Below are 13,386 nucleotides of genomic sequence, written 5' to 3'. Positions count from 1 at the left end.
TAGATAAACTTAGGGTAATGCTATCATTAATTCTTTTATATCTGAATAATTTATTTTGGTCTTTTAAATGGCCACTAAAAAGACTGTGTAATGTAAACTAATGTTTGATGCTTTTTAGAGAAGATACAGTCTTGTGTATTTGTGCACCTTCTTTTTAAATGAGAAACTGAAATGCTCAGATGAATAAATTTCCTACCTCATTGGATTAGTTTGATAAGAACAGGAAATTCACATATTTCTATATATAAACAGAGAGGAAAGGACATAGAAAAGGGGGTGCAGGGGGAAGTGTGATGATGGGAGAGGCATTTTTACAAAATTCAAGGCTGGTCTTTAGCTTTTAGAGAGAAATTCTCCAACCAAAGAATATAGGTACCCTGGTTACTTAAAATGAGATACAAATTTCAAGAATTCACTCTGAAAAAGTGTAACAAAAACTGGCATGAAGATTTAAAACTAGACACAATTCATAGAGGAATTCCCTTGACAGGTCAAATACCCTCTTTGATCATCCTGAACCTCCTTTTGTTCTTGTTGGTTCCATTTCCTAATTTTTCCTCTTCTCCACTGTCTTTCTGGTGATGTGTCAGCTACAGTATTTTTCTTAGGCAAAAAATAGGTAATATCAGTTTATCATGATTATTTACCCTCTAAAAAGGATGCTACAAGAGAACTCCTATAATAGTCATTGTCCTAGTGCCTTTAGGTCATGGTTTGAATAATTTTTAGATATTTATGAAGCCTCGCTAAGTCATTCCTTCTAGTCCATAATTCTGAAATCATTTGGTTCTTAGAAATTTCATTTCTGGAAATGATTTCATAGAACAGAAAAACAGATTTTTTTAAGAATTGTGTATTAAAGGGTTGTCCTTTTCTGATTGTGCATTAGTCCAGTAAAAATATGGCAGATATATTAAGTAAGGCTTAAACATATGAGAGAACAAAGTAAAAAACCCCACAGGAGATTGAGTACAGCTTGTTTTAGGTATTATACTTTTCATGCAGCAGGTTAATGGAGACCACGGCTATATCCAAGATCACCAGAATTCCAGGCTATATTCTTTTTCTGTTAGCATTCTTTTACTTGCTATTATAATTAATTACCATATATACTATCCATATTAAGTGGTTTCTAAACTTTGAAATAAATTGTTCTAAGTTCATTTTCTGCTTTAGCATGCTTGAGTATTTGACAAAGCAAATTGGTTATTTGAATAAACAAACAAGCTGCTTGTAGGTTAATAAACAAGCTTCATTTTTTTTTTTTTAAATTTGGCTGTGCTGGGTCTTCATTGCAGCCCATGGATTTTCTCAAATTGTACCACAGGGGCATTTCATTGAGGTGTGCAGGCTTTTCTAATAACTGTAGAGCCTGCAGGCTCAGTAGTTCTCTAGTTGCTCCATGACATGTGGGAAGTTAGTTTTTTTATTTATGAGCCTCTTTAACTTTGGAGATGACATCTTTCCAGGGAGTTATCACTGTGGTACAAGTTAAGTATCACCACCTTCAAAACAAGCTAGAAATTATGTTTCTTTTTTTGTATAACTATATCTCAGTAGATTGACATGCCTGGATGCGATTCAAAAAATATGACAGATGTCTTTTTTAAAATTCATGAGGCTGCTTGTCTGTTATTAGGGCTCACTTTAGTTGTTTAGTAACGGTGAAAAGGATTTTATGTTAGGATCATCTCTATGGTTAGTAGTAATCAATTAGCACATGCTAAAGACCGCTGTCTTTGCTATTTAATTTGTTTTGACTTTCTTATTCAGTTTAATCATCAACCAGGTTTTCCATTTGAGTATAAGAAAGATAGTGGTTTTTACCAACAGCACAAAGCACTTTAACCTTACTAGTGATATATTTTCTTACAGATTGCTTTTTGTAATTTGTTTTTCTTTTTTTCCTTCTTATTCTACCATTCATCTCACCAAAAATGAAACAATTTACCATCAACAAACACAACTCTAGGTTTTAGAATCTTTGCCAGAAGATGTAGGCTTTAACATAGAAATTAAATGGATCTGCCAACAAAGGGTAAGCTGTTCTCTATGTGACCCATTCTTTCCTCCCTCTCATTTCTTTAAATGCATTGATTCTTGTCTCTTTGTTTTAGTTGAATAAATGAAACTGAAATCTTATGGCTTCGGCCAGCAGGCACAATGCTTGTTAGACCTTTTAAATAAAGCATAATTTACACTTACTTATTTGAGTTCTTAAAGGTAGTTATGGAGTGGGTAGCCTTTCCCATCTCCAGGGGATATTCCTAGCCTCGGGACTAAACCCAGGTCTCCCGGATTGCAGGCGGATTCTTTACCAGCTGAGCTTCAGGGAAGCCCAAGAATACTGGAGTGGGTAGCCTATCCCTTCTCCAGTGAATCTTCCTGGCCCAGGAATCGAACTGGAATCTTCTGCCTTGGAGGCAGATTCTTTCCAACTGAGCTATCAGTTATGATGAAGCCCAGTTATGATTACATTATAGTAAGAATTCCAATTTACATGCCTCATGCGCACAGTCATATGGACAATTTCTGGGACTTGTAAAAGGAACAATGAGAAATCTAACCAGTCAGAACTTTGTAACTGATTAGTTTTTGTTTTTTTTACCCCCATCTCAATACCTCAAATAATTGCCTAAGCAGTTTTCTGTTAAGTGGCAATAGCTAGTAGTAATTAATTAAGAAAAGAAATTTCTGCACACGTATCTAAAATTTAGTCATTCTTTTGTTCAATAAAGAATTATTTATTGAAAAGCTAGCTGCTATGGGCCAGACATTTTCTGTGCTTAAGTGGTGAAAAAAAACCTTGACTTTGTGGAGCCTGGTAGTGTTCTACTCCAGGAAGATAACTAAGTCTTGGATGTATCAGATGGGGCTGCATGCTAAGAGCACTGGTTGGGATGGGGGACATTGGAAGTAGTTAATCCAGGCAATCCTGGTATTTGTTTTGGTCAGATTAATCAAAACTGTCCTCAAAGCGATGTCTTTTACATCGCTGTTTATGATAAGCTGGTCCTGGCTAACATGTTTTTCTTAGTACTTGATTTTTAGTTTTCAGAGCTTTTAGAATAACTGTAATGACTAATATTTTAAATTTTTAGTATTTGGGTATCAACAGGGCTCTTAGTATTTTAGCTATATTTAGAAAATTATTTTTTGTGGGTACTTAATATGCCTAAGACTCAAGAAAGAGATTTTTAACTGGTAATTCTTAATTACCAGGGATTCTTGGCTAGTGAGTTAACAAATAAAATGGAGTCTTTTTGTCTACTTACAGTATATGAAGATTATATAAAAATATTTTAAAGTCACAGATTTCAGATTTCCAGAATTTTAGCTTTTATTTTGTTAAACTTTATTAAAGCAAAAGTCAATTGATGTTATAACCACTTTGTATGTAAGTGTCTATACCTAATTATAATAATTGACATAGGGCTTTGCTTTTCTTATCTGTAAAATACTAGTTGGACCATTCTCAAGAATTTTTCTTAGTACTGTGATTCTAGGGTATTTAATGACTTTTGTTTTCCTTTTCTTCCATAGGATGGAATGTGGGATGGTAACTTATCAACATATTTTGACATGAATCTGTTTTTGGATATAATTTTAAAAACTGTCTTAGAAAATTCTGGGAAGAGGAGAATAGTATTTTCTTCATTTGATGCAGATATTTGCACAATGTGAGTAGTTCAGGTTTTTTCTCCTATATACTTAGACTATAGCAAGAATTTCGAGTAGGATTACTGCAGTAGGAGGTAAGGAAGTTGTCAGACTTCACCCTTGATTTGTCTTCTGTATTGCGTTTTATATATTCTCTACTGAGATGCCTTGTACACCACTGGGTTGGAACACCGCACACCCTGTGTTTCATTTTACAGGCATATAAAATCCTCCTTACTGAATTGTAATCCCTCAGGGGCTTTCTTTTTGCCCATTTCTGAGAGCATTTTAATTCTTGTATAGAATAATTTAATTTTTTCTTTTCTTTTTTTTTTTTTACTTAAAGGCAATATATGTTAATGTTTGTTATACCTCTGTAACGAGTATGCCTTTAATTTTTTTCTTTATATTTTTAGTATTTTCTCAAATTTAAAAACAATATGTTATGGTTATCTGCCCAGTGAAAAATATTTTTTAAATTGTCTTTTTTTAGGGTTCGGCAAAAGCAGAACAAATATCCCATATTATTTTTGACTCAGGGGAAATCTGATATTTACCCTGAACTCATGGACCTCAGATCTCGGACAACCCCCATTGCAATGAGCTTTGCACAATTTGAAAATCTACTGGTAAGCTATGCTTGAATTTTTTTTAATATTTATTTTTTGAAACATGCTTTAGAGTAATAGTAAGTAAAATTATATATTAATTTAACATCTGAGTGGTTAGTTTTAACCTATGTGTAATGAGCAGATAGCTCTACGTAAAATGAGAATATTAAATTACAGACTGAAAAGCAGTTAAGTGACCACCACGACAAAAATTTTCTTGCAGGCCTTGGTTAAGTATGTTTTGTAGTTTAGTGTTCTGAGTGGGTTTTATGAATCATCTAAAATGGTTACATTTGTAAACTGGTTTGATTTATTAAATTGTAAGAAAAAATTCTAACATTTTCTTTCCCTGTCCATTCTGCTTTACAGAATACTAATATAGAGTATGACCATTTAGAATTTGTAGTTAATAAGTTACTTTTTCATGAGTAACTTATTTTTCATCTTTTAGGGGATAAATGCACATACTGAAGACCTACTCAGAAATCCGTCCTATATTCAAGAGGCAAAAGCTAAGGGACTGGTCATATTCTGCTGGGGTGATGATACCAACGATCCTGAAAACAGAAAGAAATTAAAGGAATTTGGAGTTAATGGTCTAATTTATGATAGGTATTTGTTTTTTATGAAAAATTTTCATGGATTGTTAGAAGAAGAAAAGTAGTAAAATTATCTTAACATTTATTTGTCAGTGAAATTTTTTCAAACTTTGGAGTATACCACAGTCACTTGGGAAGTTTGTTAAAAATTCAGATGATTGGGCGCTAACCTAGATATATTGACTCATCTTGCAGGTGGAGGTGGCTGTTTGCCCTAAACCTCTTCTCTGTCTGCACCAACTTTCTTGGTGGTCTCATCCAGTTCTGTGACTTTTCATACTTTGTACATCCCCAAATATTTATCTCTAAGTTAGTCCTTTCCCTCCATGAGGGTAACGCTTTGCCTGTTTTGTTCACTTTGGTATTGTCAGATTTTTGAACAATACAATAGCTTAAATAATTTGTTTTTAAATAAATACGCTGGTTGTTTAAAATGTAAGTCTGAGATCTCTGAGAGATGAAAAGGTTGCTTAGTGTAAAGAAATCTGGGGTTAGAAGGTTTACTCTACTGAGGGGGTTTAGTGTGCTTACTAATACTTGAACAACGTCAAGTAAGTGATAAAATTTGTTACCAGACCTGCTTTAAAAAAATACAGTCCCTGGATTTAGTTCATATTACTGTTTGTTCTATAAAGTTATATCGCTTGTTTAATAAAGCTTTCCCCACCCCCGCTATTTTGTCTGAATTAGTCTTGTCTTAAAACTACAACCCAGATAATGCCTGCCTTTTAAAGTATTTGGTTAATATTTCTTTAAGCTGCATGATTCATGATTCTTTCTATTAGATATTTCCATCTAATTAAAAGAAAATTAAAATTTTTAAATTGCAATATGATAGAAGTGCTTTATTTAGCAAATTTTGAGGGAATATTTCTTTGAGGAGGAGGAAGGAATGATTGCAAACATTTTCAGGTAAGAAAAGTATATTGTGAGATTATACCATGTATAGCTATTGTAGAATGTAGAAATTTTAGTCAGATCCTTCATCTGAAGGGCCCTGCTTGGTTGTAGCCAAACACTGACTTTGCAAGGAAAACAGGAAGATACTGTGTGATTTATATATATCATATATAAGGCCAAAAGAAAGTGAGTGCTTTCTGGCACAGGGTCAACAAAATTAATTTTAAAGAGGAAGCAAGGGATAGATTTGAGCCTGGGTGGTGATGGTTAAATTTGCTCTGACAGAGTTTGCATTTTAGGCAGAGGTGGGAGCAGGCACCAGGGCAGGACTGTGTTGAGGGTGTGTGTGTGGAGGATGTTGAGGCGGCCCAGCACTGGGCTTCTGCTTGGGCCCAATGAGAGGTGAGATATGGACTGGGTTAGAGTCAATTTTTATTATTCTTGGAAGTTTTTTCTTCTTTTTTTAAAAAATTTTAGTCAAAGTATTACATGTATATATATAATCAACCATACTTATATATATGAAAACTACATATATGTCTTCTCTGTGTGTGGGTGTGTGTGTGTGTGTGTACGTACTTCAAATAGTTTAAGACTAATAATAAAAACTTAACAGTCCCGGGAATTACCTTGCTCTCTGTGGTTAGGAGTTAATACTTTCATTGCCAATGGCTTAGGTTCAGTTCCTGGTTGGGCAACTAAGATCCTGCAAGCAATGAGGTGCAACCAAGAAAAACCTAGCAGTCTTTCCTATCTCTTTCATTGTCCCTGAGTCCCTGTGTAAGTTTTTTTTTTTTTTTTTTAACTGTTTCTTATGGTATTTAAGGTATTTATTGCTATTATTTTTTCATTATCAAATTTAAACATATTGAAGATTTAAATGATTCAGAGCCTTTGTTTCATTTTACATGGGGGAGAACTGTGATGTGTTTTAATTTATCAAAAACCAGTTCTGTTTTTACAAAGGCATTAACACAGATTTTAGATTTAATCATGGTTTTGTGATTTATTATCTTACACAAGCTGCTATGCTTAATTTGCTGATATTTGGAATTTGTGCATTTGTAGTAATGAGTGAGATGGCCTTTAATTTGCCTTTATCAGATGATTGTCTGATTTTGACATGAGGATAATACTCACCTCATACAGTAAATTGAGCAATGTTTCCTCTTTGTATACTGTGCCTGCTCAAATGATTTAAAAGAATTCAGTAACAGAACCCACATTTAAAGAACATTATTGTTAGATATGAACTCCCTTGTGTGCCCCTCTCTAATTCTATTCCCTTACCTTCTCCCTCAGATATAACTGATTATCAGATTATTCTCTTAAAATTTTTTAAATTCTTATTTTTATTGTTAGACAATATAACATTTAGTTTTTCATGACTTTAAACTTTATTTGTACTCTTTCCCTACTTGTTACATTCTTAAAGTCAACCCATTTGTTGCATGTTATAATTTGTTTCTCTTCATGGCTCTATGATTCTACCACAATTTATTCTACTATTGGAGAATGTTGAGGTGGTTAAGGAGTTTGGACTCCTTTTAACTCTCCCTTTTCATTTTTTCAACTACTAGCTTGTGGTTTGGACTTTTCTATTCTGCTAACTGAAGTACTTTATTACTTATCCATCTGTTTTCCAGCTTCCAGAATTTTGTTGCTCTGTCTCTTCGGTTTTTCTCATATTCAGTGAATTTTCTCTCAATACCCTTATTTTATTTCTAACATGATATAGGGAGTGAACTTAGATGCTTCTATTCAGTCTGATACCTTGATCCAGAGGTCACTTATCATTATTTTATATATGCCTTTAATTAAGTCTTTGTGTTAGAATAGTGAAATATTTAATAAACTCAATACTTGAAAAATAAGAAAATTTTCCCTATTCTGATGTCATAGTAGCTTCCCAGGTGGCTCAGTGGTAGAGAATCCACCTGCCAGTGCAAGACACAGGAAATTTGGGGTCGGTCCCTGGGTTGGGAATATTCCCTGGAGGACCGTATTCTTGCCTGGAAAATCCCATGGACAGAGGAGCCTGGCAGGCTACAGTCCATGGTGTTGCAAAGAGTCTGAGCACTGCTGAGTGACTTGATGTCATAAAGAGTTAGTGCCTCACGTAAATTGTCTGATTTTTTATATTTAAACAGTGAAAGGCCTTCCTTGCTGTGCTGGTGGGCAATGCTAGTACTGTCATTGACACTGGGGGCTCTCAACTCTAGGTACATCTGTTAGTACTACATAGCTTTAGCAGAACTTTCACACTGGTGAGTAATCCTTTTTTTTTTTTTTTTTTTTTTTAATTTTAATGTTTTGGCTGCATCGTGTGGCATGTGGATCTTAGTTCCCCAACCAGGGCTGGAACCCATGTACCCTGCAGTGGAAATGTGGGTTCTTAACTACAGAACTGCCAGAGAAGTCCTGAGCAGTCCTTTTCATCTTGATCTTTTGTGCTTTGAAGTCAGAACCGGGTATGAATTCCAACTCTGTGGACTGTAACCTACCAGGCTCCTCCTCAGTCCATGGAATTTTCCAAGCAAGAGTCCTAGAGTGGGTTGCCACTTCCTTCTCCAGGGGATCTTCCCAACCCAGGGATCGAACCAGGGTCTCCCTCACCACAGGCAGAGGCTTTACCATCTGAGCCACCAGAGAAGCCCAATTCCAACTCTACCTTGTAGTAACTTCCCGTCTGTCAGATAAGGCATTGCTGATTGATTAACTTGGAGAAAAGATACTTGAAGAATCACTAGTAAGCTACAAATTTCATTTTCTGATTCAATTTATAATCAACTCTTTTGCTTCAGGGTTGCAAAAAGGTAGTAAGTAGACTGTAAGAAGAGAAATATTTTTAAATAGAACTGATGCTTATATCTTTTAAAGAAAAAATTATGACTTTGTAGTATAGGTATTCTAGGCACTCTGTAGGTTGTCAGATCCTAAGTAAGCCATAAAATTACCTATGTTATGTTTTGTGTTTGTCTCATCGTAGGATATATGATTGGATGCCTGAACAGCCAAATATATTCCAAGTGGAGCAGTTGGAACGCCTGAAGCAAGAATTACCAGAGCTTAAGAGCTGTTTGTGTCCCACTGTTAGCCGCTTTGTTCCCTCATCTTTGTGTGGGGAGCCTGACATTCATGTGGATGCCAATGGCATTGACAATGTGGAGAGTGCTTAGCGTTTACTGGGTGGAGACCATTTGGGGCATGCACCGCTATTCTGGGTGTTCACTTTTCATCACTAAGCACTGTCTATCTATGCCTTTTAGGTTTTCAGTCCAATGAAGCAATAATGAAGTATTTCCTGTTTCATTACAGTTCTTGCTAGAATTTCGAGTATGCTATTTAAATCACTTGGCCAGGTATAATTACCAGTCAATCTCTTTACAATGAGAATATTTATTGGTTGGTAAATATTTTAAACTAAATATGTAAATGTATAATGTTAAACATAGGATTTTGGAATAAACTATATAAATATCTCATATTTACACTTACTACAGCTTTTTATTTGATCAGGTCGGAAATATATTTAGCACTTGGAAGAACATGACTATGCATAATTATACCTGACCATGGGAAAAATAAGTACCTCAAATGCATGTATTTGCACTGGTGATTCCAACTGCACAAACCTTTGTGCCATCTGTGTGTATATGTATTTTTCACATGAATTGACATGCACACCATTTTCATTCAGTATGAACTTTGAGGCTGCTGCCATTTTCCCATTTAACCAAACCAGTACCTGTGTAAATAGCCTAAAGGTGATCCTTGAAAACTTGTTTCATAAATCTTTCAGAAGTTATTTTGCATAAATATTAAAATTCCAAAAAGCTGCAGGGTAACTTAATGTACAAAATATTACAAGTATGGATTGCAGACTTCATACAATAGATGATAATGTATAAATTCTATTGAATGCATGCTTTCTGTTTTAAGCATGAGACTGTACACGTTTACTTTAAGTCCTTGCATCTGTGGTGCTAGGTGAGTATGAAAAGGTGTCAAGGACTGAAAAAATACTTTGTTGCTTAAAAAAAAAAAGGAAAAAAAAGTTGTCTGTAGGCATGTTAAATATGCTTAAGTGTGTCTCTCACTACCTATTACACACCATTGCTTTGTGGATTTGTTTCGTGTATGTGTGTGTTGTAAAGTAGATAAAACCCTGTGCAAAAAATAAATGTCCTGAATTCTCATTGGTATTCTTTATTGGTTAATGAATATCATGCTTGTAATTTATTTAGAAATGTAGATGATTCTACTAAATGTGTATGCATATTATTATGATTATACAAAGGTATCATTAGAAGCAGATTGTTTTGGCATAACTAACTTATGAGTGAATGTTAAATACACAGATTTATTGTCTTCATTATATAATGAAATTTCAAGATGTTACTTTTGCAGAATTGGTCTTTTGTTATTATTATGAAATATTGGAATTTAGTGTCCACCCTGAAAGGATGGCTTATTTGCATATAGCTTTTACTGCATGTAGGCAGTTTATTCATTACTGATATGATTTGGTAGTAGCTGAGAACCTAAAACTTGGGTTGTATGTTGTATCTTTACTTTTTTAAGTGGAGTAATGTGGTTTTGGTCAGATCTTAATTGTGTGAAGATAGGCTTTAAAATCCTATGGTACTGTGTTTGTAACACTGATACTTAATGGAAAATAGTTTAGGAAATGGAGTTTTCTGCAGGGATTTTATATACTTTTCTCATGTTGAAAGAGATTTTGTAACACTTTATGTGGAAATTAACTTGGTGTGAATTAGGCACTTTTAGAAAACTTCTGAAAAAGACCTGGTATAATACAGTTACCTGGTATAATACAGACCTGGTATAATACAGTTACCATTACTTTATGATAACTTGATTAGCCATATGTGTTTTTCTAGTCCTGTTTGTTTGCTCCTCCCCTGTGCCTTTTTAGTTCCAGCTCCATTTTGAAGACTTGCAGATCATGAATGGAACGAAGAGGAACAGGAAAGGAAGTGATGTGTAGGGGTCAGTTTCCTGTAATTTGCTGAGTAGAGCTTACAGCCACTGCTTATGACAAGGACAGAACCTCACTGCTCACTTTCTCCTGTCTCTGATCTTATAAACACCAGGGTTAGTAGATGATTAACTCAGAGCAAGCAGTAGCTTCCCTTTTTATAGGACTAAATCCTGGCTTCCATATCACTAGCTGTTGCCCCATACACTCTGCTCTAGCTACACTGTGCCTGTATTAGGCCCTGGCCATGCCCTTTTCCTATACTGCTCCCTGTCTCTAGCCATGTGCCTTGCCTGGAAGCCTTTTCTGCCCCTGATACTTTCTCCCTGCTCACACTCATTTCTCCTTTAGCCCTTCATCGACCTCTCTGCTGCACCCTTGCCAAAACTTAGGAAGGGATGAATCCACCTTTTTTTACTCCATGGCTGAATGTTCATTCCTTTATCATGTCATTCATCATGGTACATTCTTGGTAGACACAGTTAATTTTGCCTCACCACACTGCAGGCTTTTAAAAGGTAGGGACCTTGTTTGACAAATTTTTATTTCCACAGTGCATGGGAACATAGTAGAAAAGAAGTATTGGAATTTTGAGGATAATATAATTTGTATCAAATGTACTTTTGAGTTAAGAGATTTAATTTACTAAGAATGTAAACTTTGAGTTGGTTTACATTTTGGCAGTGAATTGGTTTACATTTTGGCAGTTGGAATAGTTTATTAATGTCAATTTTAAATGTAGAAGTGTAATGCTAAATTATATTTTTTGGAAATCGAGTGAAATGTTTGATAAAATGCTGCCATTGTTCTTTGATTTTTCCATTATCTGGGATTATGTACTGTAACTGACTGTAAATATGAGGAGCACAGTTCATTCCTGTGTCAGTGGTGCCGGAGGGCTGCCACTGCCACCTGTTTACCTCACTCTCGTTGCTCCTTGTGACATTTGTCTTTCTTCTCCCCTCCGAAGCCCATGCTTAGGCCTACCTCAGCACCACTTTCCTTGACTTCCTTCTGCGTTCAGCTCAGGTGCCACCTCCTCAAAAACCATTCCTCTGCTTTTGATCAGAATCATGATGCAAACAAGTACAGAGAGCCTCTAAATCTCACTATTTTGCAGCTGGGGTAGTAAACCCAGACAGGTTAACTGACTTACTGGGTTGGGACTAGAACTGGACTTTGTGACTCCTAGCCCTGTGTTCTTGAACAGTGCTGCCCTCTGAATTTTTGTGGCATTTGTTAGCATATGCTTTCTTGTAGTCCCACTTTTTATGTGCCTGTTCTATTTCCCTTATAAGATTGTAAGCCCCCTAAGGGCAAGGACTTCTTTGCATTTCTAGCACTACCATAGTGTTCTATACTTAGATATGAACTAGATAAATAAATGGTGGAGACTACAATCCTAGTTTCCTAACTCAGATTGTTTCACAGTATACATATGTTTTTGTATGGTGTGCAGCCATGTTGTCTGGAGTGTGTGTGCTCACATGTGCATGCATGTGCATGTATGTTGGCATGTTTAAACATGGAGTTCTCACTCCACCCCCAGTTTCTTGGGGTCATTTAGTTTAGGGGTTACCATAACTAATTTTTTCCTCCATGCTGAATGAGGACAGTCATGGGAATGAGTGGCAGATAAGGTAGTTTTCTCCCAGGCCTGTCCCTTTCTAGGGCAGTATACCTATATCCTGCAGTGGGTGGCTGAATCAGGTACTGCCTTGGGTAGGACTTGCATGACCTGTGGGGCCAGTGTTCATGAGTCTTAAGGGACCATCATTATCCTTTGTTCCTTGACTCTCCATACACTGACCTCATTCCTCCCCTTACCCTGCGTGCACGCACACGCGCGCGCACACACATTATCACTGGCTTGCTACTCTAGGTTAGACAGTGGGGTTCTATTCATTTAGATTTGGATACAAGTGCTTTACTCTGTCTTAGGTTTGGATCATGTACTTTTGGGGTAGAAAGAAAGTATACATTCTAGAAGTAATGTATTATTTGGTGTTCATGAGTGGAAGTTTATCAAAATAATCTCAGTGGGTATATATGGAGAAATGGATTTGAAATGTTTAAAAAGTAAGCATATGGTTAAGATCCACAAGTATGTATTGGAGGAGAGCTCATGGATTGGAACAAAGTTTTCATGAGGCTCTCAAGCCCTTGCAGAATGGGGTGGCAGTCAGTTTGGGGCACAGCCTTTGTAAGTATGGCCAAAGTAGTAGTATGTTCAGAGAGGATCATGGAGCCATCCCAACAATGGAAAAGGATTTAGGGATGTCAGAGTATGTTCACTATGTTCAGTAGTATGTTCAGTATGGCCTTACTTTGTAAGGCCAAAGTAGTAGTATGTTCAGAGGAGCATGGAGCCATCTCAACAATGGAAAAGGATTTAGGGATGTCAGAGGCCTTGCATCCTTGTAGGAGATAAGTTTATTGATGATTTTTAAGGAAAATGATGTGAAGGTGAGATGAATTTTTAAATAATGAAGAAAGTAATGTTAGTATAGAAATAATAAACCACTGATGGCTCAGCGGTAGGGAATCCTCCTGGCAATGCAGGCGATGCAGGTTTGACCCTTGGGTTGGGAAGCTCTAGAGAAGGAAATGGCAA

At 35.9% G+C, this 13,386-nt stretch overlaps 1 protein-coding gene across 2 annotated transcripts in view; it reads left to right on the top strand.

Moving 5' to 3' along the window:
* Window positions 1-10,182, top strand: part of GPCPD1 (glycerophosphocholine phosphodiesterase 1) — a 60,815-nt gene extending 50,633 nt beyond the window's left edge. For both annotated transcript variants that reach the window (XM_065921467.1, XM_065921466.1), the window contains 5 exons: window positions 1,973-2,038; window positions 3,544-3,680; window positions 4,154-4,289; window positions 4,723-4,883; window positions 8,760-10,182. In XM_065921467.1, coding sequence (XP_065777539.1) covers window positions 1,973-2,038; window positions 3,544-3,680; window positions 4,154-4,289; window positions 4,723-4,883; window positions 8,760-8,949 — 690 coding nt within the window. In that variant the 3' untranslated portion in view covers window positions 8,950-10,182. The remainder of the gene's footprint in view (window positions 1-1,972; window positions 2,039-3,543; window positions 3,681-4,153; window positions 4,290-4,722; window positions 4,884-8,759) is intronic.
* The last annotated feature ends 3,204 nt before the right edge of the window (window positions 10,183-13,386 follow it).

The sequence above is a fragment of the Muntiacus reevesi genome, chromosome 2 (assembly GCF_963930625.1).
Source record: "Muntiacus reevesi chromosome 2, mMunRee1.1, whole genome shotgun sequence".
In the NCBI taxonomy this organism is placed as follows: Eukaryota; Metazoa; Chordata; class Mammalia; order Artiodactyla; family Cervidae; genus Muntiacus; species Muntiacus reevesi.
The sequence above is the reverse complement of the archived record's forward strand: the minus strand, read 5'-3'. Positions and strand labels throughout refer to the sequence as shown.